The 26631-nt window shown below is 51.2% G+C and overlaps 1 protein-coding gene across 3 annotated transcripts in view; it reads left to right on the forward strand.

Moving 5' to 3' along the window:
* EFCAB6 (EF-hand calcium binding domain 6) overlaps window positions 1-26631 on the forward strand; it is a 411320-nt gene that overhangs the window by 184074 nt on the left and 200615 nt on the right. For all 3 annotated transcript variants that reach the window (XM_063928921.1, XM_063928922.1, XM_063928923.1), the window contains one exon: window positions 5111-5259. In XM_063928921.1, coding sequence (XP_063784991.1) covers window positions 5111-5259 — 149 coding nt within the window. The remainder of the gene's footprint in view (window positions 1-5110; window positions 5260-26631) is intronic.

A 26631-nucleotide genomic window follows, 5' to 3' on the forward strand; every position in this document is an offset into this window, starting at 1 on the left:
CGATGCAAAACTGCATTCAGACCCAACTTAGTGTACAGATTGCAAGGTGATAGACTACATTCAACCGTTTTCCCTGCATTAAACTGCTATCACAATCTCCTTTATTCATCTGATCTGAAAGATGGTAAAATACTAAAAAAACAAGACAAAGGTTGAGTCATCTCTTGTGAGAAAGACAGAAAACATTGGGAGTTACTGACAGATTGCAGAACAATATGGTTTGTATCATGCAGAACAATAGGAGCTCTCCCTGTTGCCATGGTGCCAGTCAGTTGTACACAATACAGCTACACAGATAGGAAAGCACTTAACGTGCCGGAGTCCGTAACAAAAAAAAAAAATCATATATATATATATATTTTTTTTTTAATTGCATTTGGATGTATTGTTTAAGTTTGAAGAAGAGATAGTCTAGGAAGGAATGCGTTCAATTAAATTCAAATTACTTTCCAATCCAAAACCGTCTGTTGTTACTTAAGTAAACAGCCAACAGTGGCAATATATCCGTGGATGTGAGGCAAGATCTACAACTCACCCAATGGGCCACAGCCTCTAAACAGGGATTTCAGTTTACATTGTGTCAGCTTGCTACTAGTTTAACTCAATCATAGGATTAATATCAGGAGAATGAGCAAAGGACCATTTCCTGCAATTTCTAACAAACTTTGACATTGGTGGAAGAGAAGTTCTCTAATAAAGACCATTGTTTGTGGACAATAACTACTGTGGTGCCCAAAATAAACCTGTTTTGAACATACAGTACTTGCCAACTTTTAAAGCTTGCTCTCCAGATTTCCCAGTGGGAGAGCTGATCACGGATGTCATACGGTATGCCGGCGCGGGCTCCCGGCGCCGGGAGCCCGACCGCCGGCATACCGACAGCGTGGCGAGCGCAAAGGAGCCCCTTGCGGGCACGGTGGCGCGATACGCGCGCCACACTATTTTATTCTCCCTCCAGGGGGGTCGTGGACCCCCACGGGGGAGAATAGTTGTCGGTATGCCGGGTGTCGGGATTCCGGCGCCGGTATACTGTGCGCCGGGATCCCGACATTCGGCATACAGAAGACCACCCCCTGATCACTGTGAGGGATGAGGCTGGACACCCCTATACCTCCCATTTCACCAGGAGGTGGAGAGGAAGCGGGAGGATGACCTTTCCCTCCAGGGCTCCTGGAGAGTAGACATGTGTGGTTTGGGAATTTCCCGGGCCTGATGTAGTGTCGGACATTTACATCTTTCTAATTTTGCGTTTCCATGGTAATTTTATGACGCAGCAAACTTACATTGTAGCTGAAGATTGAAGTATGTTTGAGCAAATAATAGTTTGTGCATAAAACATCTATTTCTATTGACATTGGGGGTCATTCCGAGTTGATCGCTCGCTAGCTGTTTTTAGCAGCCGTGCAAACGCTAAGCCGCCACCCACTGGGAGTGTATTTTAGCTTAGCAGAAGTGCGAACGAAAGGATCGCAGATCGGCGCCAAAGTTTTTTTGTGCAGTTTTAGAGTAGCTCAATACCTACTCAGCGCTTGCGATCACTTCAGACTGTTCAGTTCCTGTTTCGACGTCACGAACACGCCCTGCGTTCCCCCAGCCACGCCTGCGTTTTTCCTGGCACGCCTGCGTTTTTTCGAACACTCCCTGAAAACGGTCAGTTGACACCCAGAAACACCCACTTCATGTTAATCACTCTGCGGTCAGCAGTGCGACTGAAAAACATCGCTAGACCCTGTGTGAAAGTACATCGGCTGTTGTAAAAGTACGACGCGCGTGCGCATTGCGCCGCATACGTATGCGCAGAAGTGCCGTTTTTATGCCTCATCGTGACACAGCGACCAAATGCAGCTAGCGATCAACTCGGAATGACCCCCAATCAGAGAACTTGGGAGGGACCCACACCTACTAGTTATTAATAGATAGTTCCTTGGCTGCAACAACATACACCCTGTGCAAACCATTTCACCAATAGGCCTTTTACACATGAGCGTTAATATTAAGTGTTCGACTCATGCTTGTCATGTTTTACGAACAGGGCCGGATTGATTAACTTGTGGGGACCCTTACCAATAAAATCGTCAATGCGATATGTTGGTGATGTTATTAAAAAAGTATAATGTTCAGATATTCCCAGCATCAGAAATATGATACCCACACTGTAGTGGCCCCAACACACATAATGCCACACGGAAACCCCAGTTCACATATGCCACAGTGCCCCCTACGCTGGTGATGTAGCTGTCAGTGGGGGGCTGCTCTAAGCGACCACCCCAGCTACCCTCTTGTTAATGTTAATGGCTCTGTTTAAGAATAAAACTGGGAGAATCCTAAGTAGGAGGTAGGGGGTGTAGGGGCTTGGTACCTCAATTGCACCATTACGGCCCTGCCCCCCACTTTAGAAGGCCGTGATTACGCTTAAGTATAATTCTACTTACGCGAGTTCAGTATGTGTGACTGCAGGACATAATACCGACGGTGACCATACCAACGCCAGCATCCCGATGTTTGAAATCCCAACAGGGGTGAGGTAAGTATATTACCCCCTTTCCCCTCCCCCGTTCCCACAGCTTAACCCTAACCTCCCCCCTTAGTGCCTTACCGTAACTCCCTCTTCCCCTGGTCCTAACCCACCCGCTTGTCGGGATTCTGGCATTAGTCTGCTGACCCTGTCGGGATTCCGGCGTCACCTTACTGGCTGGTGTCGGTATTCCAGCGTAGGGATTCCGACAGCTGGCATCTTAACCGCATCCCCTATACGCAGACATGCTTTCTGACAAGCACTTATGTAGCCTGCCGTGTTCATGAGCATTAATGCTTGGAATTATTTATTATTTATTTATTAACAGTTATTTATATAGCGCACACATATTCCGCAGCGCTTTACAGAGAATACTTGGCCATTCACATCAGTCCCTGCCCCAGTGGAGCTTACAATCTATTCCCTACCACAGCGGTGGCCAACCTGTGGCTCTTGATCCACATGTGGCTCTTTCTGTCTTCAAATGTGGCTCCTAACACACAAAGTCACATGACCACAACAGATCCGGTAACCACTGCTCTCCAGAAAAACATGCAGCAGCATTACGGGGACTTAGAACTAAGGGAGCCAGATATTAGAGATGAGACACCCACCAGCAGAGGACACATAAGGGGCTGCTGCAATGGCATGAATTGGGGGAAGCTGAAGTGACAGGAGGGTGCTGGCTGGAGTGACAGGAGGGTGCGGAGGGTGCTGGCTGGAGTGACAGGAGGGTGCTGGCTGGAGTGACGGGAGGGTGCTGGCTGGAGTGACAGGAGGGTGCTGGCTGTAGTGACAGGAGGGTGCTGGCTGGAGTGACAGGAGGGTGCTGTCTGGAGTGACAGGAGGGTGCTGGCTGGAGTGACAGGAGGGTGCTGGCTGGAGTGACAGGAGGGTGCTGGCTGGAGGGACAGGAGGGTGCTGGCTGGAGGGACACATAGGGGAGGTGAAGTGTATTATGTGAATCTGGATTTTTCAATATATTTGATGTGGATCTGGCTTTTACAATTATTTTTTGTGGAAGTGGCTTTTTCAATGTATTTTATGTTGGATCTGTTTTTTTCAATGTATTTTATACCAGGGGCGTGGCCTAGAAGGCACAAGGTCACACCCCATTTTTGCATGTGTGACTTCGGCTCTGTGTCGGCTCTTTGACGTACCTAACACATTTTTTTTGGCTCTTTGGCTCTAACTGGTTGGCCACCCCTGCCCTACCACATGTACCACATCACATCCCTACACACATTCACGCTAGGGTTAATTTTGTTGCGATCCAATTACCCTACCAGTATATTTTTGGATTGTGGGAGGAAACCTAAGTACTCGGAGGAAGCCCACGCAAGTACAGGGAGAATATACAAACTCCACACAGTTAGGGCCATGGTGGGAATTGAACCCATGACCTCAGTGCTGTGAGGCAGTAATGCTAACCATTACACCATCCGTACTACTTGAAATAGTGGAGTACAGTAGACCCGTGTGAACGCCTGGTTACTGCTGCAAATAATGTTTATTAAATGCTGTTTTTTTACCTTATAAGTGCAGACAAATGAATTACAATGTTTGCCATCATCTAATCAGTTGGAGGATTAGCATAAGTAAAATTGGGATTGTACATATCCTTAAGATCTATCAATTTACAGAAATATTTACATAAGTAAAAGCAGGACGCATTTTAAGTTCAACGTATTTTTTTATTTACATTTTTGTTGTCATTTAAAATGTGCATGTTTGTTTTTATGCACTAATCATAAAACACGCACCTCATATAAATATGTCATGGTATGTATATATGTAGATACGCTATACATGCTCATTTGACCCTGGTTTGTTGTGTAGTCTTAGACTGTGTGATAAATACCATAAATATTTTAATTAGCATTAACTGACAAATGAAAGAACCATGTAAATATGGCTGTAGGCTGTGTTATATTTAAATACGGCCCATTTATAGACCCTGGATGCATCCGCGTCTCTTGTGAATTGCGCATACTAGCTGAAAAGCAATGAATAATTAACTTCGCAGAGAGATAAGTATACACTGATCTTTTATTTTATTTTTTTGCCTACCTAAAACAGGATTATCTTGAAATATATACTCTGTTTGAAAAGAACCAAAGTGCTTCTCAATTTATTGTCTTTCAAACTCGACAAACCTCTCAGCGTGAGTTTCGAGGCACATTGCTAGATATGAAATTATTATTTTTCTTTCAGATATATTCCTTTTTTTCTAAAACAAAAACACCCCCTCCCCCCCCCCCCCTCAAAAAAAACAGACTTGAATCTTTTTTTAAAGCTCAGCAGGTAGCATTAAAGGGAAGCAAAAATGTACAAAACAGACGAATATTTTTGTATCCATCTTTTCAGAATTCTTAATCGTACCAAAGAGACCCAGCTCGCCATTCTCGTCTAATTAGTTTAGTTGTCTTTTAGGCCAGTGTAAAACTTATCAATTAAACATCTGAAGCTGCCTCTACGACATTCAATACAAATACATTAATAGTAAAATGTAAAAAAAAAAAACGTTTTCTTCTTTTTTTAAATTAATGAAGCGGATTTTTATGAACAAAGCCTGTACAATGTCTGTTATTACAGATCTCCTCCGCGTACCCCGATCTTGTGAAAGCCTTCACATCGTATGACCCAGATCGCACAGGATGCGTTCCTCTGGATGCCTTAAAGTCGGTCATTAATAACTTTGTTTTCCTGCTTCCAGACCGAACATTTCACGAGTTAATGAGCAGGTAAGACCCCTGATGTTTTCTTAGAGTGTCATAGAAAATGGATTAACTCTCCGTGCCATTTGCAGCATTATAATCCAATGTATTCAAAGCATACAGTCAGATAATATAATATTTATGTTTCTTATACAGATCGTGCCACGCCCATCTGTACTGCGATGCGTATGCACGTGCGCATGCATGGCAGGATAATAATGCGAACGCAACGGGCGTTTTTCAATGGGTGCGCGTGCATCAGTGTCGACATACTGAGCATGTCGATAGTATGAGCATGTCCACATGATGAATACCGACATTCTAACCATTGACAAGACATACCACGCCATTTATTATGTATGCAGTTACAATTGTTATTTTGTATAGTCCGCAGGCAAATTATTGCTGCTGGTTGACACAACCCTGCATAATTCCTCGGCGTGGATATTACGGGCCTGGTTTTGTATCAGATGCAAGTCCGAATGTGGGAGTCTCTAGCGGTGCCTAGCTACCTGCGCTGGGTGGAAACTGGGCGGCAAAGTGGCACGGGTTCTTGGTTCACTTATATAAATGCAAAACCAAGATTTGCCTAATTGTTAGCTAAGCATTTGCGATACAGACCACATCCCTTAAGCATGGGCCCATACCATTGCATTCCCCCGGTGGGCCCTTGGCCCATGCTAGGAAGGCCCTCTCTCCTGGTGCACCTACTTTGTACTATGCTTATAACACTGTTCTGGTGCCCCTATTCTGTACTGTGCTGGAAAAACCCTCATTCCCACTGCACCTACTCTGTACTGTGCTGGAAACACCCTTACTCCTGGTGCTCCTACTCTGTACTGTGCTGGAAACACCCTTACTCCTGGTGCTTCTACTCTGTACTGTGCTGGGAACACCCTTACTACTGGTGCCCCTACTCTGTACTGTGCTGGGAACACCCTTACTCCTGGTGCCCCTACTCTGTACTGCGCTGGGAACACCCTTACTCCTGGTGCCCCTACTCTGTACTGTGTTGGAAACACCCTTACTCCTGGTGCTCCTACTCTGTACTGCGCTGGAAACACCCTTACTCCTGGTGCACCTACTCTGTACTGTGCTGGGAACACCCTTACTCCTGGTGCCCCTACTCTGTACTGTGCTGGGATCACCCTTACTACTGGTGCCCCTACTCTGTACTGTGCTGGGAACACCCTCACTCCTGGTGCCCCTACAATGTACTGTGCTGGGAACACCCTCACTCCTGGTGCCCCTACTCTGTACTTTGCTGGGAACACCCTTACTCCTGGTGCCCATACTCTGTGCTGTGCTGGGAAGACCCTTACTCCTGGTGCCCCTAGTCTGTACTGTGCTGGAAACACCCTTACTCCTGGTGCTCCTACTCTGTACTGTGCTGGAAACACCCTTACTCCTAGTGCTCCTACTCTGTACTGTGCTGGAAACACCCTTACTCCTGGTTCTCCTACTCTGTACTGTACTGGAAACATCCTTACTCCTGGTGCCCCTACTCTGTACTGTGCTAGGAACACCCTTACTCCTGGTGCACCTACTCTGTACTGTGCTGGAAACACCCTTACTCCTGGTGCTCCTACTCTGTACTGTGCTGGAAACACCCTTACTCCTGGTGCTCCTACTCTGTGCTGTGCTGGAAAAACCCTTACTCCTGGTGCTCCTACTCTGTACTGTGCTGGAAACACCCTTACTCCTGGTGCTCCTACTCTGTACTGTGCTGGAAACACCCTTACTCCTGGTGCTCCTACTCTGTACTGTACTGGAAACATCCTTACTCCTGGTGCCCCTACTCTGTACTGTGCTGGGAACACCCTTACTCCTGGTGCACCTACTCTGTACTGTGCTGGAAACACCCTTACTCCTGGTGCCCCTACCCTGCACTGTGCGTAAAACACCCTTACTCCTGGTGCCCCTACTCTGTACTGTGCTGGGAACACCCTTACTTCTGCTGCCCCTACTCTTTACTGTACTGGTAACACCCTTACTCTTGGTGCCCCTACTCTGTACTGTGCTGGGAAGACCCTTACTCCTGGTGCCCCTAGTCTGTACTGTGCTGGAAACACCCTTACTCCTGGTGCTCCTACTCTGTACTGTGCTGGAAACACCCTTACTCCTGGTGCTACTACTCTGTACTGTACTGGAAACATCCTTACTCCTGGTGCCCCTACTCTGTACTGTGCTGGGAACACCCTTACTCCTGGTGCACCTACTCTGTACTGTGCTGGAAACACCCTTACTCCTGGTGCTCCTACTCTGTACTGTGCTGGAAACACCCTTACTCCTGGTGCTCCTACTTTGTACTGTGCTGGAAACACCCTTACTCCTGGTGCTCCTACTCTGTACTGTGCTGGAAACACCCTTACTCCTGGTGCTCCTACTCTGTACTGTACTGGAAACACCCTTACTCCTGGTGCTCCTACTCTGTACTGTGCTGGAAACACCCTTACTCCTGGTGCTCCTACTCTGTACTGTACTGGAAACACCCTTACTCCTGGTGTCCCTACTCTGTACTGTGCTGGAAACACCCTTACTCCTGGTGCACTCTGTACTGTGCTGGAAACACCCTTACTCCTGGTGCCCCTGCTCTGTACTGTGCTGGAAACACCCTTACTCCTGGTGCTCCTACTCTGTACTGTGCTGGAAACACCCTTACTCCTGGTGCCCCTACTCTGTACTGTGCTGGAAACACCCTTACTCCTGGTGCCCCTCTTCTGTACTGTGCTGGAAACACCATTACTCCTGGTGCCCCTGCTCTGTACTGTGCTTATAACACCCTTACTCCTGGTGCTCCTGCTCTGTACTGTGCTGGGAACAACCTTACTCCTGGTGCTCCTACTCTGTACTGTACTGGAAACATCCTTACTCCTGGTGCCCCTACTCGATACTGTGCTGGGAACACCCTTACTCCTGGTACTCCTGCTCTGTACTGTGCTGGGAACAACCTTACTCCTGGTGCTCCTACTCTGTACTGTACTGGAAACATCCTTACTCCTGGTGCCCCTACTCGATACTGTGCTGGGAACACCCTTACTCCTGGTGCTCCTACTCTGTACTGTACTGGAAACACCCTTACTCCTGGTGCTCCTACTCTGTACTGTGCTGGAAACACCCTTACTCCTGGTGCTCCTACTCTGTACTGTGCTGGAAACACCCTTACTCCTGGTGCTCCTACTCTGTACTGTGCTGGAAACACCCTTACTCCTGGTGCTCCTACTCTGTACTGTGCTGGAAACACCCTTAATCCTGGTGCCCATACTCTGTACTGTGCCGGGCACACCCTTACTCCTGGTGCACCTACTCTGTACTGCGCTGGGAACACCCTTACTCCTGGTGCCCCTACTCTGTACTGTGCTGGAAACACCCTTACTCCTAGTGCACCTACTCTGTACTGTGCTGGGAACACCCTTACTCCTGGTGCCCCTACTCTGTACTGTGCTGGGATCACCCTTACTACTGGTGCCCCTACTCTGTACTGTGCTGGGAACACCCTCACTCCTGGTGCCCCTACTCTGTACTGTGCTGGAAACACCCTTACTCCTGGTGCCCCTACTCTGTACTGTGCTGGAAACACCCTTACTCCTGGTGCTCCTGCTCTGTACTGTGCTGGGAACAACCTTACTCCTTGTGCTCCTACGCTGTACTATACTTGAAACATCCTTACTCCTGGTGCCCCTACTCTGTACTGTGCTGGGAACACCCTTATTCCTGGTGCTCCTACTCTGTACTGTGCTGGAAACACCCTTACTCCTGGTGCTCCTACTCTGTACTGTGCTGGAAACACCCTTACTCCTGGTGCTCCTACTCTGTACTGTGCTGGAAACACCCTTACTCCTGGTGCTCCTACTCTGTACTGTGCTGGGAACACCCTTACTCCTGGTGCTCCTACTCTGTACTGTGCTGGGAACACCCTTACTCCTGGTGCCCCTACTCTGTACTGTGCTGGGATCACCCTTACTACTGGTGCCCCTACTCTGTACTGTGCTGGGAACACCCTCACTCCTGGTGCCCCTACAATGTACTGTGCTGGGAACACCCTCACTCCTGGTGCCCATACTCTGTACTGTGCTGGAAAGACCCTTACTCCTGGTGCCCCTACTCTGTACTGTGCTGGGAACACCCTTACTCCTGGTGCCCATACTCTGTACTGTGCTGGAAAGACCCTTACTCCTGGTGCCCCTACTCTGTACTGTGCTGGAAACACCCTTACTCCTGGTGCTCCTACTCTGTACTGTGCTGGAAACACCCTTACTCCTAGTGCTCCTACTCTGTACTGTGCTGGAAACACCCTTACTCCTGGTTCTCCTACTCTGTGCTGTGCTGGAAAAACCCTTACTCCTGGTGCTCCTACTCTGTACTGTGCTGGAAACACCCTTACTCCTGGTGCTCCTACTCTGTACTGTGCTGGAAACACCCTTACTCCTGGTGCTCCTACTCTGTACTGTACTGGAAACATCCTTACTCCTGGTGCTCCAACTCTGTACTGTACTGGAAACACCCTTACTCCTGGTGCTCCTACTCTGTACTGTGCTGGAAACACCCTTACTCCTGGCGCCCCTACCCTGCACTGTGCATAAAACACCCTTACTCCTGGTGCCCCTACTCTGTACTGTGCTGGAAACACCCTTACTCCTGGTGCCCCTACCCTGCACTGTGCGTAAAACACCCTTACTCCTGGTGCCCCTACTCTGTACTGTGCTGGGAACACCCTTACTTCTGCTGCCCCTACTCTTTACTGTACTGGTAACACCCTTACTCTTGGTGCCCCTACTCTGTACTGTGCTGGGAAGACCCTTACTCCTGGTGCCCCTAGTCTGTACTGTGCTGGAAACACCCTTACTCCTGGTGCTCCTACTATGTACTGTGCTGGAAACACCCTTACTCCTGGTGCTGCTACTCTGTACTGTACTGGAAACATCCTTACTCCTGGTGCCCCTACTCTGTACTGTGCTGGGAACACCCTTACTCCTGGTGCACCTACTCTGTACTGTGCTGGAAACACCCTTACTCCTGGTGCTCCTACTCTGTACTGTGCTGGAAACACCCTTACTCCTGGTGCTCCTACTCTGTACTGTGCTGGAAACACCCTTACTCCTGGTGCTCCTACTCTGTACTGTGCTGGAAACACCCTTACTCCTGGTGCTCCTACTCTGTACTGTACTGGAAACACCCTTACTCCTGGTGCTCCTACTCTGTACTGTGCTGGAAACACCCTTACTCCTGGTGCTCCTACTCTGTACTGTACTGGAAACACCCTTACTCCTGGTGTCCCTACTCTGTACTGTGCTGGAAACACCCTTACTCCTGGTGCACTCTGTACTGTGCTGGAAACACCCTTACTCCTGGTGCCCCTGCTCTGTACTGTGCTGGAAACACCCTTACTCCTGGTGCTCCTACTCTGTACTGTGCTGGAAACACCCTTACTCCTGGTGCCCCTACTCTGTACTGTGCTGGAAACACCCTTACTCCTGGTGCTCCTCTTCTGTACTGTGCTGGAAACACCATTACTCCTGGTGCCCCTGCTCTGTACTGTGCTTATAACACCCTTACTCCTGGTGCTCCTGCTCTGTACTGTGCTGGGAACTACCTTACTCCTGGTGCTCCTACTCTGTACTGTACTGGAAACATCCTTACTCCTGGTGCCCCTACTCGATACTGTGCTGGGAACACCCTTACTCCTGGTACTCCTGCTCTGTACTGTGCTGGGAACAACCTTACTCCTGGTGCTCCTACTCTGTACTGTACTGGAAACATCCTTACTCCTGGTGCCCCTACTCGATACTGTGCTGGGAACACCCTTACTCCTGGTGCTCCTACTCTGTACTGTACTGGAAACACCCTTACTCCTGGTGCTCCTACTCTGTACTGTGCTGGAAACACCCTTACTCCTGGTGCTCCTACTCTGTACTGTGCTGGAAACACCCTTACTCCTGGTGCTCCTACTCTGTACTGTGCTGGAAACACCCTTACTCCTGGTGCTCCTACTCTGTACTGTGCTGGAAACACCCTTAATCCTGGTGCCCCTACTCTGTACTGTGCCGGGCACACCCTTACTCCTGGTGCACCTACTCTGTACTGCGCTGGGAACACCCTTACTCCTGGTGCCCCTACTCTGTACTGTGCTGGAAACACCCTTACTCCTGGTGCACCTACTCTGTACTGTGCTGGGAACACCCTTACTCCTGGTGCCCCTACTCTGTACTGTGCTGGGATCACCCTTACTACTGGTGCCCCTACTCTGTACTGTGCTGGGAACACCCTCACTCCTGGTGCCCCTACTCTGTACTGTGCTGGAAACACCCTTACTCCTGGTGCCCCTACTCTGTACTGTGCTGGAAACACCCTTACTCCTGGTGCTCCTGCTCTGTACTGTGCTGGGAACAACCTTACTCCTTGTGCTCCTACTCTGTACTATACTTGAAACATCCTTACTCCTGGTGCCCCTACTCTGTACTGTGCTGGGAACACCCTTATTCCTGGTGCTCCTACTCTGTACTGTGCTGGAAACACCCTTACTCCTGGTGCTCCTACTCTGTACTGTGCTGGAAACACCCTTACTCCTGGTGCTCCTACTCTGTACTGTGCTGGAAACACCCTTACTCCTGGTGCTCCTACTCTGTACTGTGCTGGAAACACCCTTACTCCTGGTGCTCCTACTCTGTACTGTGCTGGGAACACCCTTACTCCTGGTGCCCCTACTCTGTACTGTGCTGGGATCACCCTTACTACTGGTGCCCCTACTCTGTACTGTGCTGGGAACACCCTCACTCCTGGTGCCCCTACAATGTACTGTGCTGGGAACACCCTCACTCCTGGTGCCCATACTCTGTACTGTGCTGGAAAGACCCTTACTCCTGGTGCCCCTACTCTGTACTGTGCTGGGAACACCCTTACTCCTGGTGCCCATACTCTGTACTGTGCTGGAAACACCCTTACTCCTGGTGCTCCTACTCTGTACTGTGCTGGAAACACCCTTACTCCTAGTGCTCCTACTCTGTACTGTGCTGGAAACACCCTTACTCCTGGTTCTCCTACTCTGTGCTGTGCTGGAAAAACCCTTACTCCTGGTGCTCCTACTCTGTACTGTGCTGGAAACACCCTTACTCCTGGTGCTCCTACTCTGTACTGTGCTGGAAACACCCTTACTCCTGGTGCTCCTACTCTGTACTGTACTGGAAACATCCTTACTCCTGGTGCTCCAACTCTGTACTGTACTGGAAACACCCTTACTCCTGGTGCTCCTACTCTGTACTGTGCTGGAAACACCCTTACTCCTGGTGCTCCTACTCTGTACTGTACTGGAAACATCCTTACTCCTGGTGCTCCAACTCTGTACTGTACTGGAAACACCCTTACTCCTGGTGCTCCTACTCTGTACTGTGCTGGAAACACCCTTACTCCTGGCGCCCCTACCCTGCACTGTGCATAAAACACCCTTACTCCTGGTGCCCCTACTCTGTACTGTGCTGGGAACACCCTTACTTCTGGTGCCCCTACTCTGTACTGTACTGGTAACACCCTTACTCTTGGTGCCCCTACTCTGTACTGTACTGGAAACACCCTTACTCCTGGTGCTCCTACTCTGTACTGTACTGGAAACACCCTTACTCCTGGTGCTCCTACTCTGTACTGTGCTGGAAACACCCTTACTCCTGGTGCTCCTACTCTGTACTGTGCTGGAAACACCCTTACTCCTGGTGCTCCTACTCTGTACTGTGCTGGAAACACCCTTACTCCTGGTGCTGCTACTCTGTACTGTACTGGAAACATCCTTACTCCTGGTGCCCCTACTCTGTACTGTGCTGGGAACACCCTTACTCCTGGTGCACCTACTCTGTACTGTGCTGGAAACACCCTTACTCCTGGTGCTCCTACTCTGTACTGTGCTGGAAACACCCTTACTCCTGGTGCTCCTACTCTGTACTGTGCTGGAAACACCCTTACTCCTGGTGCTCCTACTCTGTACTGTGCTGGAAACACCCTTACTCCTGGTGCTCCTACTCTGTACTGTACTGGAAACACCCTTACTCCTGGTGCTCCTTCTCTGTACTGTGCTGGAAACACCCTTACTCCTGGTGCCCCTACTCTGTACTGTGCTGGAAACACCCTTACTCCTGGTGCACTCTGTACTGTGCTGGAAACACCCTTACTCCTGGTGCCCCTGCTCTGTACTGTGCTGGAAACACCCTTACTCCTGGTGCCCCTACTCTGTACTGTGCTGGAAACACCCTTACTCCTGGTGCCCCTACTCTGTACTGTGCTGGAAACACCATTACTCCTGGTGCCCCTGTTCTGTACTGTGCTTATAACACCCTTACTCCTGGTGCTCCTGCTCTGTACTGTGCTGGGAACAACCTTACTCCTGGTGCCCCTACTCTGTACTGTGCTGGAAACACCCTTACTCCTGGTGCTCCTGCTCTGTACTGTGCTGGGAACAACCTTACTCCTGGTGCTCCTACTCTGTACTGTACTGGAAACAACCTTACTCCTGGTGCCCCTACTCGATACTGTGCTGGGAACACCCTTACTCCTGGTGCTCCTACTCTGTACTGTACTGGAAACACCCTTACTCCTGGTGCTCCTACTCTGTACTGTGCTGGAAACACCCTTACTCCTGGTGCTCCTACTCTGTACTGTGCTGGAAACACCCTTACTCCTGGTGCTCCTACTCTGTACTGTGCTGGAAACACCCTTACTCCTGGTGCTCCTACTCTGTACTGTGCTGGAAACACCCTTACTCCTGGTGCTCCTACTCTGTACTGTGCTGGAAACACCCTTTCTCCTGGTGCCCCTACTCTGTACTGTGCTGGGCACACCCTTACTCCTGGTGCACCTACTCTGTACTGCGCTGGGAACACCCTTACTCCTGGTGCCCCTACTCTGTACTGTGCTGGAAACACCCTTACTCCTGGTGCCCCTACTCTGTACTGTGCTGGGATCACCCTTACTACTGGTGCCCCTACTCTGTACTGTGCTGGGAACACCCTCACTCCTGGTGCCCCTACTCTGTACTGTGCTGGAAACACCCTTACTCCTGGTGCCCCTACTCTGTACTGTGCTGGAAACACCCTTACTTCTGGTGCTCCTACTCTGTACTGTACTGGAAACATCCTTACTCCTGGTGCTCCAACTCTGTACTGTACTGGAAACACCCTTACTCCTGGTGCTCCTACTCTGTACTGTGCTGGAAACACCCTTACTCCTGGCGCCCCTACCCTGCACTGTGCGTAAAACACCCTTACTCCTGGTGCCCCTACTCTGTACTGTGCTGGGAACACCCTTACTTCTGGTGCCCCTACTCTGTACTGTACTGGTAACACCCTTACTCTTGGTGCCCCTACTCTGTACTGTGCTGGGAAGACCCTTACTCCTGGTGCCCCTAGTCTGTACTGTGCTGGAAACACCCTTACTCCTGGTGCTCCTACTCTGTACTGTGCTGGAAACACCCTTACTCCTGGTGCTGCTACTCTGTACTGTACTGGAAACATCCTTACTCCTGGTGCCCCTACTCTGTACTGTGATGGGAACACCCTTACTCCTGGTGCACCTACTCTGTACTGTGCTGGAAACACCCTTACTCCTGGTGCTCCTACTCTGTACTGTGCTGGAAACACCCTTACTCCTGGTGCTCCTACTCTGTACTGTGCTGGAAACACCCTTACTCCTGGTGCTCTTACTCTGTGCTGTGCTGGAAACACCCTTACTCCTGGTGCTCCTACTCTGTACTGTACTGGAAACACCCTTACTCCTGGTGCTCCTACTCTGTACTGTACTGGAAACACCCTTACTCCTGGTGCTCCTACTCTGTACTGTACTGGAAACACCCTTACTCCTGGTGTCCCTACCCTGTACTGTGCTAGGAACACCCTCTTTCCCAGTGCACCTGCTCTGTACTGTGCTGGGAACACCCTCACTCCTGGTGCCCCTACTCTGTACTGTGCTGGGAACACCCTCACTCCTGGTGCCCCTACTCTGTACTGTGCTGGAAACACCCTCACTCCTGGTGCCCCTACTCTGTACTGTGCTTATAACACCCTTACTCCTGGTGCCCCTACTCTGTACTGTGCTGGAAACACCCTTACTCCTGGTGCACTCTGTACTGTGCTGGAAACACCCTTACTCCTGGTGCCCCTGCTCTGTACTGTGCTGGAAACACCCTTACTCCTGGTGCTCCTACTCTGTACTGTGCTGGAAACACCCTTACTCCTGGTGCCCCTACTCTGTACTGTGCTGGAAACACCCTTACTCCTGGTGCCCCTACTCTGTACTGTGCTGGAAACACCATTACTCCTGGTGCCCCTGTTCTGTACTGTGCTTATAACACCCTTACTCCTGGTGCTCCTACTCTGTACTGTGCTGGGAACAACCTTACTCCTGGTGCTCCTACTCTGTACTGTGCTGGAAACACCCTTACTCCTGGTGCTCCTACTCTGAACTGTGCTGGAAACACCCTTACTCCTAGTGCTCCTACTCTGTACTGTGCTGGAAACACCCTTACTCCTGGTGCCCCTAGTCTGTACTGTGTTGGAAACAGCCTTACTCCTGGTGCTCCTACTCTGTACTGTGCTGGAAACACCCTTACTCCTGGTGCTCTTACTCTGTACTGTACTGGAAACATTCTTACTCCTGGTGCCCCTACTCTGTACTGTGCTGGGAACACCCTTACTCCGGGGTGCACCTACTCTGTACTGTGCTGGAAACACCCTTACTCCTGGTTCTCTTACTCTGTACTGTACTGGATACATCCTTACTCCTGGTGCCCCTAGTCTGTACTGTGCTGGGAACACCCTTACTCCTGGTGCACCTACTCTGTACTGTGCTGGAAACACCCTTACTCCTGGTGCTCCTACTCTGTACTGTACTGGAAACATCCTTACTCCTGGTGCCCCTACTCTGTACTGTGCTGGGAACACCCTTACTCCTGGTGCACCTACTCTGTACTGTGCTGGAAATACCCTTACTCCTGGTGCTCCAACTCTGTACTGTACTGGAAACACCCTTACTCCTGGTGCTCCTACTCTGTACTGTGCTGGAAACACCCTTACTCCTGGTGCCCCTACCCTGCACTGTGCATAAAACACCCTTACTCCTGGTGCCCCTACTCTGTACTGTGCGTAAAACACCCTTACTTCTGGTGCCCCTACTCTGTACTGTACTGGTAACACCCTTACTCCTGGTGCCCCTACTCTGTACTGTGCTGGGAAGACCCTTTCTCCTTGTGCCCCTAGTCTGTACTGTGCTGGAAACACCCTTACTCCAGGTGCTCCTACTCTGTACTGTGCTGGAAACACCCTTACTCCTGGTGCTCCTACTCTGCACTGTGCTGGAAACACCCTTACTCCTGGTGCCCCTACTCTGTACTGTGCTGTAAACACCCTTACTCCTGGTGCTCCAACTCTGTACTGTACCTGGAAACACCCTTACTCCTGGTGCTCCTACTCTGTACTGTGCTGGAAACACCCTTACTCCTGGTGCCCCTACCCTGCACTGTGCATAAAACACCCTTACTCCTGGTACCCCTACTCTGTACTGTGCGTAAAACACCCTTTACTTCTGGTGCCCCTACTCTGTACTGTACTTGTAACACCCTTACTCCCGGTGCCCCTACTCTGTACTGTGCTGGGAAGACCCTTACTCCTGGTGCCCCTAGTCTGTACTGTGCTGGAAACACCCTTACTCCTGGTGCTCCTACTCTGTACTGTGCTGGAAACACCCTCACTCCTGGTGCTCCTACTCTGCACTGTGCTGAAAACACCCTTACTCCTGGTGCCCCTACTCTGTACTGTGCTGGGAACACCCTCACTACTGGTGCCCCTACTCTGTACTGTGCTGGGAACACCCTTACTCCTGGTGCCCATACTCTGTACTGCGCTGGGAACATCCTTACTCCTGGTGCCCCTACTCTGTACTGTGCTGGGAACACCCTTACTCCTGTTGCACCTACTCTGTACTGTGCTGGAAACACCCTTACTCCTGATGCTCCTACTCTGTACTGTGCTGGAAACACCCTTACTCCTGGTGCTCCTACTTTGTGCTGTGCTGGAAACACGCTTACTCCTGGTGCTCCTACTCTGTACTGTGCTGGAAACACCCTTACTCCTTGTGCTCCTACTCTGTACTGTACTGGAAACATCCTTACTCCTGGTGCCCCTAGTCTGTGCTGTGCTGGGAACACCCTTACTCCTGGTGCACCTACTCTGTACTGTGCTGGAAACACCCTTACTCCTGGTGCTCTAACTCTGTACTGTACTGGAAACACCCTTACTCCTGGTGCCCCTACTCTGTACTGTGCTGGGATCACCCTTACTACTGGTGCCCCTACTCTGTACTGTGCTGGGAACACCCTCACTCCTGGTGCCCCTACTCTGTACTGTGCTGGAAACACCCTTACTCCTGGTGCCCCTACTCTGTACTGTGCTGGAAACACCCTTACTCCTGGTGCTCCTGCTCTGTACTGTGCTGGGAACAACCTTACTCCTTGTGCTCCTACTCTGTACTATACTTGAAACATCCTTACTCCTGGTGCCCCTACTCTGCACTGTGCTGGGAACACCCTTATTCCTGGTGCTCCTACTCTGTACTGTGCTGGAAACACCCTTACTCCTGGTGCTCCTACTCTGTACTGTGCTGGAAACACCCTTACTCCTGGTGCTCCTACTCTGTACTGTGCTGGAAACACCCTTACTCCTGGTGCTCCTACTCTGTACTGTGCTGGAAACACCCTTACTCCTGGTGCTCCTACTCTGTACTGTGCTGGGAACACCCTTACTCCTGGTGCCCCTACTCTGTACTGTGCTGGGATCACCCTTACTACTGGTGCCCCTACTCTGTACTGTGCTGGGAACACCCTCACTCCTGGTGCCCCTACAATGTACTGTGCTGGGAACACCCTCACTCCTGGTGCCCATACTCTGTACTGTGCTGGAAAGACCCTTACTCCTGGTGCCCCTACTCTGTACTGTGCTGGGAACACCCTTACTCCTGGTGCCCATACTCTGTACTGTGCTGGAAAGACCCTTACTCCTGGTGCCCCTACTCTGTACTGTGCTGGAAACACCCTTACTCCTGGTGCTCCTACTCTGTACTGTGCTGGAAACACCCTTACTCCTAGTGCTCCTACTCTGTACTGTGCTGGAAACACCCTTACTCCTGGTTCTCCTACTCTGTGCTGTGCTGGAAAAACCCTTACTCCTGGTGCTCCTACTCTGTACTGTGCTGGAAACACCCTTACTCCTGGTGCTCCTACTCTGTACTGTGCTGGAAACACCCTTACTCCTGGTGCTCCTACTCTGTACTGTACTGGAAACATCCTTACTCCTGGTGCTCCAACTCTGTACTGTACTGGAAACACCCTTACTCCTGGTGCTCCTACTCTGTACTGTGCTGGAAACACCCTTACTCCTGGCGCCCCTACCCTGCACTGTGCATAAAACACCCTTACTCCTGGTGCCCCTACTCTGTACTGTGCTGGGAACACCCTTACTTCTGGTGCCCCTACTCTGTACTGTACTGGTAACACCCTTACTCTTGGTGCCCCTACTCTGTACTGTACTGGAAACACCCTTACTCCTGGTGCTCCTACTCTGTACTGTACTGGAAACACCCTTACTCCTGGTGCTCCTACTCTGTACTGTGCTGGAAACACCCTTACTCCTGGTGCTCCTACTCTGTACTGTGCTGGAAACACCCTTACTCCTGGTGCTCCTACTCTGTACTGTGCTGGAAACACCCTTACTCCTGGTGCTGCTACTCTGTACTGTACTGGAAACATCCTTACTCCTGGTGCCCCTACTCTGTACTGTGCTGGGAACACCCTTACTCCTGGTGCACCTACTCTGTACTGTGCTGGAAACACCCTTACTCCTGGTGCTCCTACTCTGTACTGTGCTGGAAACACCCTTACTCCTGGTGCTCCTACTCTGTACTGTGCTGGAAACACCCTTACTCCTGGTGCTCCTACTCTGTACTGTGCTGGAAACACCCTTACTCCTGGTGCTCCTACTCTGTACTGTACTGGAAACACCCTTACTCCTGGTGCTCCTTCTCTGTACTGTGCTGGAAACACCCTTACTCCTGGTGCCCCTACTCTGTACTGTGCTGGAAACACCCTTACTCCTGGTGCACTCTGTACTGTGCTGGAAACACCCTTACTCCTGGTGCCCCTGCTCTGTACTGTGCTGGAAACACCCTTACTCCTGGTGCCCCTACTCTGTACTGTGCTGGAAACACCCTTACTCCTGGTGCCCCTACTCTGTACTGTGCTGGAAACACCATTACTCCTGGTGCCCCTGTTCTGTACTGTGCTTATAACACCCTTACTCCTGGTGCTCCTGCTCTGTACTGTGCTGGGAACAACCTTACTCCTGGTGCCCCTACTCTGTACTGTGCTGGAAACACCCTTACTCCTGGTGCTCCTGCTCTGTACTGTGCTGGGAACAACCTTACTCCTGGTGCTCCTACTCTGTACTGTACTGGAAACAACCTTACTCCTGGTGCCCCTACTCGATACTGTGCTGGGAACACCCTTACTCCTGGTGCTCCTACTCTGTACTGTACTGGAAACACCCTTACTCCTGGTGCTCCTACTCTGTACTGTGCTGGAAACACCCTTACTCCTGGTGCTCCTACTCTGTACTGTGCTGGAAACACCCTTACTCCTGGTGCTCCTACTCTGTACTGTGCTGGAAACACCCTTACTCCTGGTGCTCCTACTCTGTACTGTGCTGGAAACACCCTTACTCCTGGTGCTCCTACTCTGTACTGTGCTGGAAACACCCTTTCTCCTGGTGCCCCTACTCTGTACTGTGCTGGGCACACCCTTACTCCTGGTGCACCTACTCTGTACTGCGCTGGGAACACCCTTACTCCTGGTGCCCCTACTCTGTACTGTGCTGGAAACACCCTTACTCCTGGTGCCCCTACTCTGTACTGTGCTGGGATCACCCTTACTACTGGTGCCCCTACTCTGTACTGTGCTGGGAACACCCTCACTCCTGGTGCCCCTACTCTGTACTGTGCTGGAAACACCCTTACTCCTGGTGCCCCTACTCTGTACTGTGCTGGAAACACCCTTACTTCTGGTGCTCCTACTCTGTACTGTACTGGAAACATCCTTACTCCTGGTGCTCCAACTCTGTACTGTACTGGAAACACCCTTACTCCTGGTGCTCCTACTCTGTACTGTGCTGGAAACACCCTTACTCCTGGCGCCCCTACCCTGCACTGTGCGTAAAACACCCTTACTCCTGGTGCCCCTACTCTGTACTGTGCTGGGAACACCCTTACTTCTGGTGCCCCTACTCTGTACTGTACTGGTAACACCCTTACTCTTGGTGCCCCTACTCTGTACTGTGCTGGGAAGACCCTTACTCCTGGTGCCCCTAGTCTGTACTGTGCTGGAAACACCCTTACTCCTGGTGCTCCTACTCTGTACTGTGCTGGAAACACCCTTACTCCTGGTGCTGCTACTCTGTACTGTACTGGAAACATCCTTACTCCTGGTGCCCCTACTCTGTACTGTGATGGGAACACCCTTACTCCTGGCGCACCTACTCTGTACTGTGCTGGAAACACCCTTACTCCTGGTGCTCCTACTCTGTACTGTGCTGGAAACACCCTTACTCCTGGTGCTCCTACTCTGTACTGTGCTGGAAACACCCTTACTCCTGGTGCTCTTACTCTGTACTGTGCTGGAAACACCCTTACTCCTGGTGCTCCTACTCTGTACTGTACTGGAAACACCCTTACTCCTGGTGCTCCTACTCTGTACTGTACTGGAAACACCCTTACTCCTGGTGCTCCTACTCTGTACTGTACTGGAAACACCCTTACTCCTGGTGTCCCTACCCTGTACTGTGCTAGGAACACCCTCTTTCCCAGTGCACCTGCTCTGTACTGTGCTGGGAACACCCTCACTCCTGGTGCCCCTACTCTGTACTGTGCTGGGAACACCCTCACTCCTGGTGCCCCTACTCTGTACTGTGCTGGAAACACCCTCACTCCTGGTGCCCCTACTCTGTACTGTGCTTATAACACCCTTACTCCTGGTGCCCCTACTCTGTACTGTGCTGGAAACACCCTTACTCCTGGTGCACTCTGTACTGTGCTGGAAACACCCTTACTCCTGGTGCCCCTGCTCTGTACTGTGCTGGAAACACCCTTACTCCTGGTGCTCCTACTCTGTACTGTGCTGGAAACACCCTTACTCCTGGTGCCCCTACTCTGTACTGTGCTGGAAACACCCTTACTCCTGGTGCCCCTACTCTGTACTGTGCTGGAAACACCATTACTCCTGGTGCCCCTGTTCTGTACTGTGCTTATAACACCCTTACTCCTGGTGCTCCTACTCTGTACTGTGCTGGGAACAACCTTACTCCTGGTGCTCCTACTCTGTACTGTGCTGGAAACACCCTTACTCCTGGTGCTCCTACTCTGAACTGTGCTGGAAACACCCTTACTCCTAGTGCTCCTACTCTGTACTGTGCTGGAAACACCCTTACTCCTGGTGCCCCTAGTCTGTACTGTGTTGGAAACAGCCTTACTCCTGGTGCTCCTACTCTGTACTGTGCTGGAAACACCCTTACTCCTGGTGCTCTTACTCTGTACTGTACTGGAAACATTCTTACTCCTGGTGCCCCTACTCTGTACTGTGCTGGGAACACCCTTACTCCGGGGTGCACCTACTCTGTACTGTGCTGGAAACACCCTTACTCCTGGTTCTCTTACTCTGTACTGTACTGGATACATCCTTACTCCTGGTGCCCCTAGTCTGTACTGTGCTGGGAACACCCTTACTCCTGGTGCACCTGCTCTGTACTGTGCTGGAAACACCCTTACTCCTGGTGCTCCTACTCTGTACTGTACTGGAAACATCCTTACTCCTGGTGCCCCTACTCTGTACTGTGCTGGGAACACCCTTACTCCTGGTGCACCTACTCTGTACTGTGCTGGAAATACCCTTACTCCTGGTGCTCCAACTCTGTACTGTACTGGAAACACCCTTACTCCTGGTGCTCCTACTCTGTACTGTGCTGGAAACACCCTTACTCCTGGTGCCCCTACCCTGCACTGTGCATAAAACACCCTTACTCCTGGTGCCCCTACTCTGTACTGTGCGTAAAACACCCTTACTTCTGGTGCCCCTACTCTGTACTGTACTGGTAACACCCTTACTCCTGGTGCCCCTACTCTGTACTGTGCTGGGAAGACCCTTTCTCCTTGTGCCCCTAGTCTGTACTGTGCTGGAAACACCCTTACTCCAGGTGCTCCTACTCTGTACTGTGCTGGAAACACCCTTACTCCTGGTGCTCCTACTCTGCACTGTGCTGGAAACACCCTTACTCCTGGTGCCCCTACTCTGTACTGTGCTGTAAACACCCTTACTCCTGGTGCTCCAACTCTGTACTGTACCTGGAAACACCCTTACTCCTGGTGCTCCTACTCTGTACTGTGCTGGAAACACCCTTACTCCTGGTGCCCCTACCCTGCACTGTGCATAAAACACCCTTACTCCTGGTACCCCTACTCTGTACTGTACTTGTAACACCCTTACTCCCGGTGCTCCTACTCTGTACTGTGCTGGAAACACCCTCACTCCTGGTGCTCCTACTCTGCACTGTGCTGAAAACACCCTTACTCCTGGTGCCCCTACTCTGTACTGTGCTGGGAACACCCTCACTACTGGTGCCCCTACTCTGTACTGTGCTGGGAACACCCTTACTCCTGGTGCCCATACTCTGTACTGCGCTGGGAACATCCTTACTCCTGGTGCCCCTACTCTGTACTGTGCTGGGAACACCCTTACTCCTGTTGCACCTACTCTGTACTGTGCTGGAAACACCCTTACTCCTGGTGCTCCTACTCTGTACTGTGCTGGAAACACCCTTACTCCTGGTGCTCCTACTTTGTGCTGTGCTGGAAACACGCTTACTCCTGGTGCTCCTACTCTGTACTGTGCTGGAAACACCCTTACTCCTTGTGCTCCTACTCTGTACTGTACTGGAAACATCCTTACTCCTGGTGCCCCTAGTCTGTGCTGTGCTGGGAACACCCTTACTCCTGGTGCACCTACTCTGTACTGTGCTGGAAACACCCTTACTCCTGGTGCTCTAACTCTGTACTGTACTGGAAACACCCTTACTCCTGGTGCTCCTACTCTGTACTGTGCTGGAAACACCCTTACTCCTGGTGCTCCTACTCTGTACTGTACTGGAAACATCCTTACTCCTGGTGCCCCTACTCTGTACTGTGTTGGGAACACCCTTACTTCTGGTGCACCTACTCTGTATTGTGCTGGAAACACCCTTACTCCTGGTGCTCCAATTCTGTACTGTACTGGAAACACCCTTACTCCTGGTGCTCCTACTCTGTACTGTGCTGGAAACACCCTTACTCCTGGTGCCCCTACCCTGCACTGTCCGTAAAACACCCTTACTCCTGGTGCCCCTACTCTGTACTGTGCTGGGAACACCCTTACTTCTGGTGCCCCTACTCTGTACTATACTGGTAACACCCTTACTCCTGGTGCCCCTACTCTGTACTGTGCTGGGAAGACCCTAACTCCTGGTGCCCCTAGTCTGTACTATGCTGGAAACACCCTTACTCCTGGTGCTCCTACTCTGTACTGTGCTGGAAACACCCTTACTCCTGGTGCTCCTACTCTGTACTGTACTGGAAACATCCTTACTCCTGGTGCCCCTACTCTGTACTGTGCTGGAAACACCCTTACTCCTGGTGCACCTACTCTGTACTGTGCTGGAAACACCCTTACTCCTGGTGCTCCTACTCTGTACTGTGCTGGAAACACCCTTACTCCTGGTGCTCCTACTCTGTACTGTGCTGGAAACACCCTTACTCCTGGTGCACCTACTCTGTACTGTGCTGGAAACACCCTTACTCCTGGTGCCCCTGCTCTGTACTGTGCTGGAAACACCCTTACTCCTGGTGCTCCTACTCTGTACTGTGCTGGAAACACCCTTACTCCTGGTGCTCCTACTCTGTACTGTGCTGGAAACACCCTTACTCCTGGTGCCCCTACTCTGTACTGTGCTGGAAACACCCTTACTCCTGGTGCCCCTACTCTGTACTGTGCTGGAAACACCCTTACTCCTGGTGCACCTACTCTGTACTGTGCTGGAAACACCCTTACTCCTGGTGCACCTACTCTGTACTGTGCTGGAAACACCCTTACTCCTGGTGCCCCTGCTCTGTACTGTGCTGGAAACACCCTTACTCCTGGTGCTCCTACTCTGTACTGTGCTGGAAACATCCTTACTCCTGGTGCTCCTACTCTGTACTGTGCTGGAAACACCCTTACTCCTGGTGCCCCTACTCTGTACTGTGCTAGGAACACCCTTTTTCCCAGTGCACCTGCTCTGTACTGTGCTGGGAACACCCTCACTCCTGGTGCCCCTACTCTGTACTGTGCTGGGAACACCCTCACTCCTGGTGCCCCTTCTCTGTACTGTGCTGGAAACACCCTTACTCCTGGTGCCCCTTCTCTGTACTGTGCTGGAAACACCCTTACTCCTGGTGCCCCTACTCTGTACTGTGCTGGAAACACCCTTACTCCTGGTGCTCCTACTCTGTACTGTGCTGGAAACACCCTTACTCCTGGTGCTCCTACTGTGTACTGTGCTGGAAACACCCTTACTCCTGGTGCTCCTACTGTGTACTGTGCTGGAAACACCCTTACTCCTGGTGCTCCTACTGTGTACTGTGCTGGAAACACCCTTACTCCTGGTGCTCCTACTCTGTACTGTGCTAGAAACACCCTTACTCCTGGTGCCCCTACTCTGTACTGTGCTGGAAACACCCTTACTCCTGGTGCTCCTACTCTGTACTGTGCTGGAAACACCCTTACTCCTGGTGCCCCTGCTCTGTACTGTGCTGGAAACACCCTTACTCCTGGTGCCCCTGCTCTATACTGTGCTTATAACACCTTCACTCCTGGTGCCCCTGCTCTGTACTGTGCTGGAAACACCCTTACTTCTGGTGCCCCTGCTCTGTACTGTGCTGGAAACACCCTTACTCCTGTTGCTCCTACTGTGTACTGTGCTGGAAACACCCTTACTCCTGGTGCTCCTACTGTGTACTGTGCTGGAAACACCCTTACTCCTGGTGCTCCTACTGTGTACTGTGCTGGAAACACCCTTACTCCTGGTGCTCCTACTCTGTACTGTGCTGGAAACACCCTTACTCCTGGTGCCCCTACTCTGTACTGTGCTGGAAACACCCTTACTCCTGGTGCTCCTACTCTGTACTGTGCTGGGAACACCCTTACTCCTGGTGCTCCTGCTCTGTACTGTGCTGGAAACACCCTTACTCCTGGTGCCCCTGCTCTATACTGTGCTTATAACACCTTCACTCCTGGTGCCCCTGCTCTGTACTGTGCTGGAAACACCCTTACTCCTGGTGCCCCTGCTCTGTACTGTGCTGGAAACACCCTTACTCCTGGTGCCCCTGCTCTATACTGTGCTTATAACACCTTCACTCCTGGTGCCCCTGCTCTGTACTGTGCTGGAAACACCCTTACTCCTGGTGCTCCTACTGTGTACTGTGCTGGAAACACCCTTACTCCTGGTGCTCCTACTCTGTACTGTGCTGAAAAAACCCTTACTCCTGGTGCTCCTACTCTGTACTGTGCTGGAAACACCCTTACTCCTGGTTCTCCTACTCTGTACTGTGCTGGAAACACCCTTACTCCTGGTGCTCCTACTCTGTACTGTGCTGGAAACACCCTTACTCCTGGTGCCCCTGCTCTGTACTGTGCTGGAAACACCCTTACTCCTGGTGCCCCTGCTCTATACTGTGCTTATAACACCTTCACTCCTGGTGTCCCTGCTCTGTACTGTGCTGGAAACACCCTTACTCCTGGTGCTCCTACTCTGTACTGTGCTGGAAACACCCTTACTCCTGGTGCCCCTGCTCTGTACTGTGCTGGAAACACCCTTACTCCTGGTGCCCCTACTCTATACTGTGCTTATAACACATTCACTCCTGGTGCCCCTGCTCTGTACTGTGCTGGAAACACCCTTACTCCTGGTGCTCCTACTCTGTACTGTGCTGGAAACACCCTTACTCCTGGTGCTCCTACTCTGTACTGTGCTGGAAACACCCTTACTCCTGGTGCTCCTACTCTGTACTGTGCTGGAAACACCCTTACTCCTGGTGCTCCTACTCTGTACTGTGCTGGAAACACCTTTACTCCTGGTGCCCCTGCTCTGTACTGTGCTGGAAACACCCTTACTCCTGGTGCCCCTGCTCTATACTGTGCTTATAACACCTTCACTCCTGGTGCCCCTGCTCTGTACTGTGCTGGAAACACCCTTACTCCTAGTGCCCCTGCTCTGTACTGTGCTGGAAACACCCTTACTCCTGGTGCTCCTACTCTGT

This window comes from Pseudophryne corroboree, chromosome 6, assembly GCF_028390025.1.
Source record: "Pseudophryne corroboree isolate aPseCor3 chromosome 6, aPseCor3.hap2, whole genome shotgun sequence".
In the NCBI taxonomy this organism is placed as follows: domain Eukaryota; kingdom Metazoa; phylum Chordata; class Amphibia; order Anura; family Myobatrachidae; genus Pseudophryne; species Pseudophryne corroboree.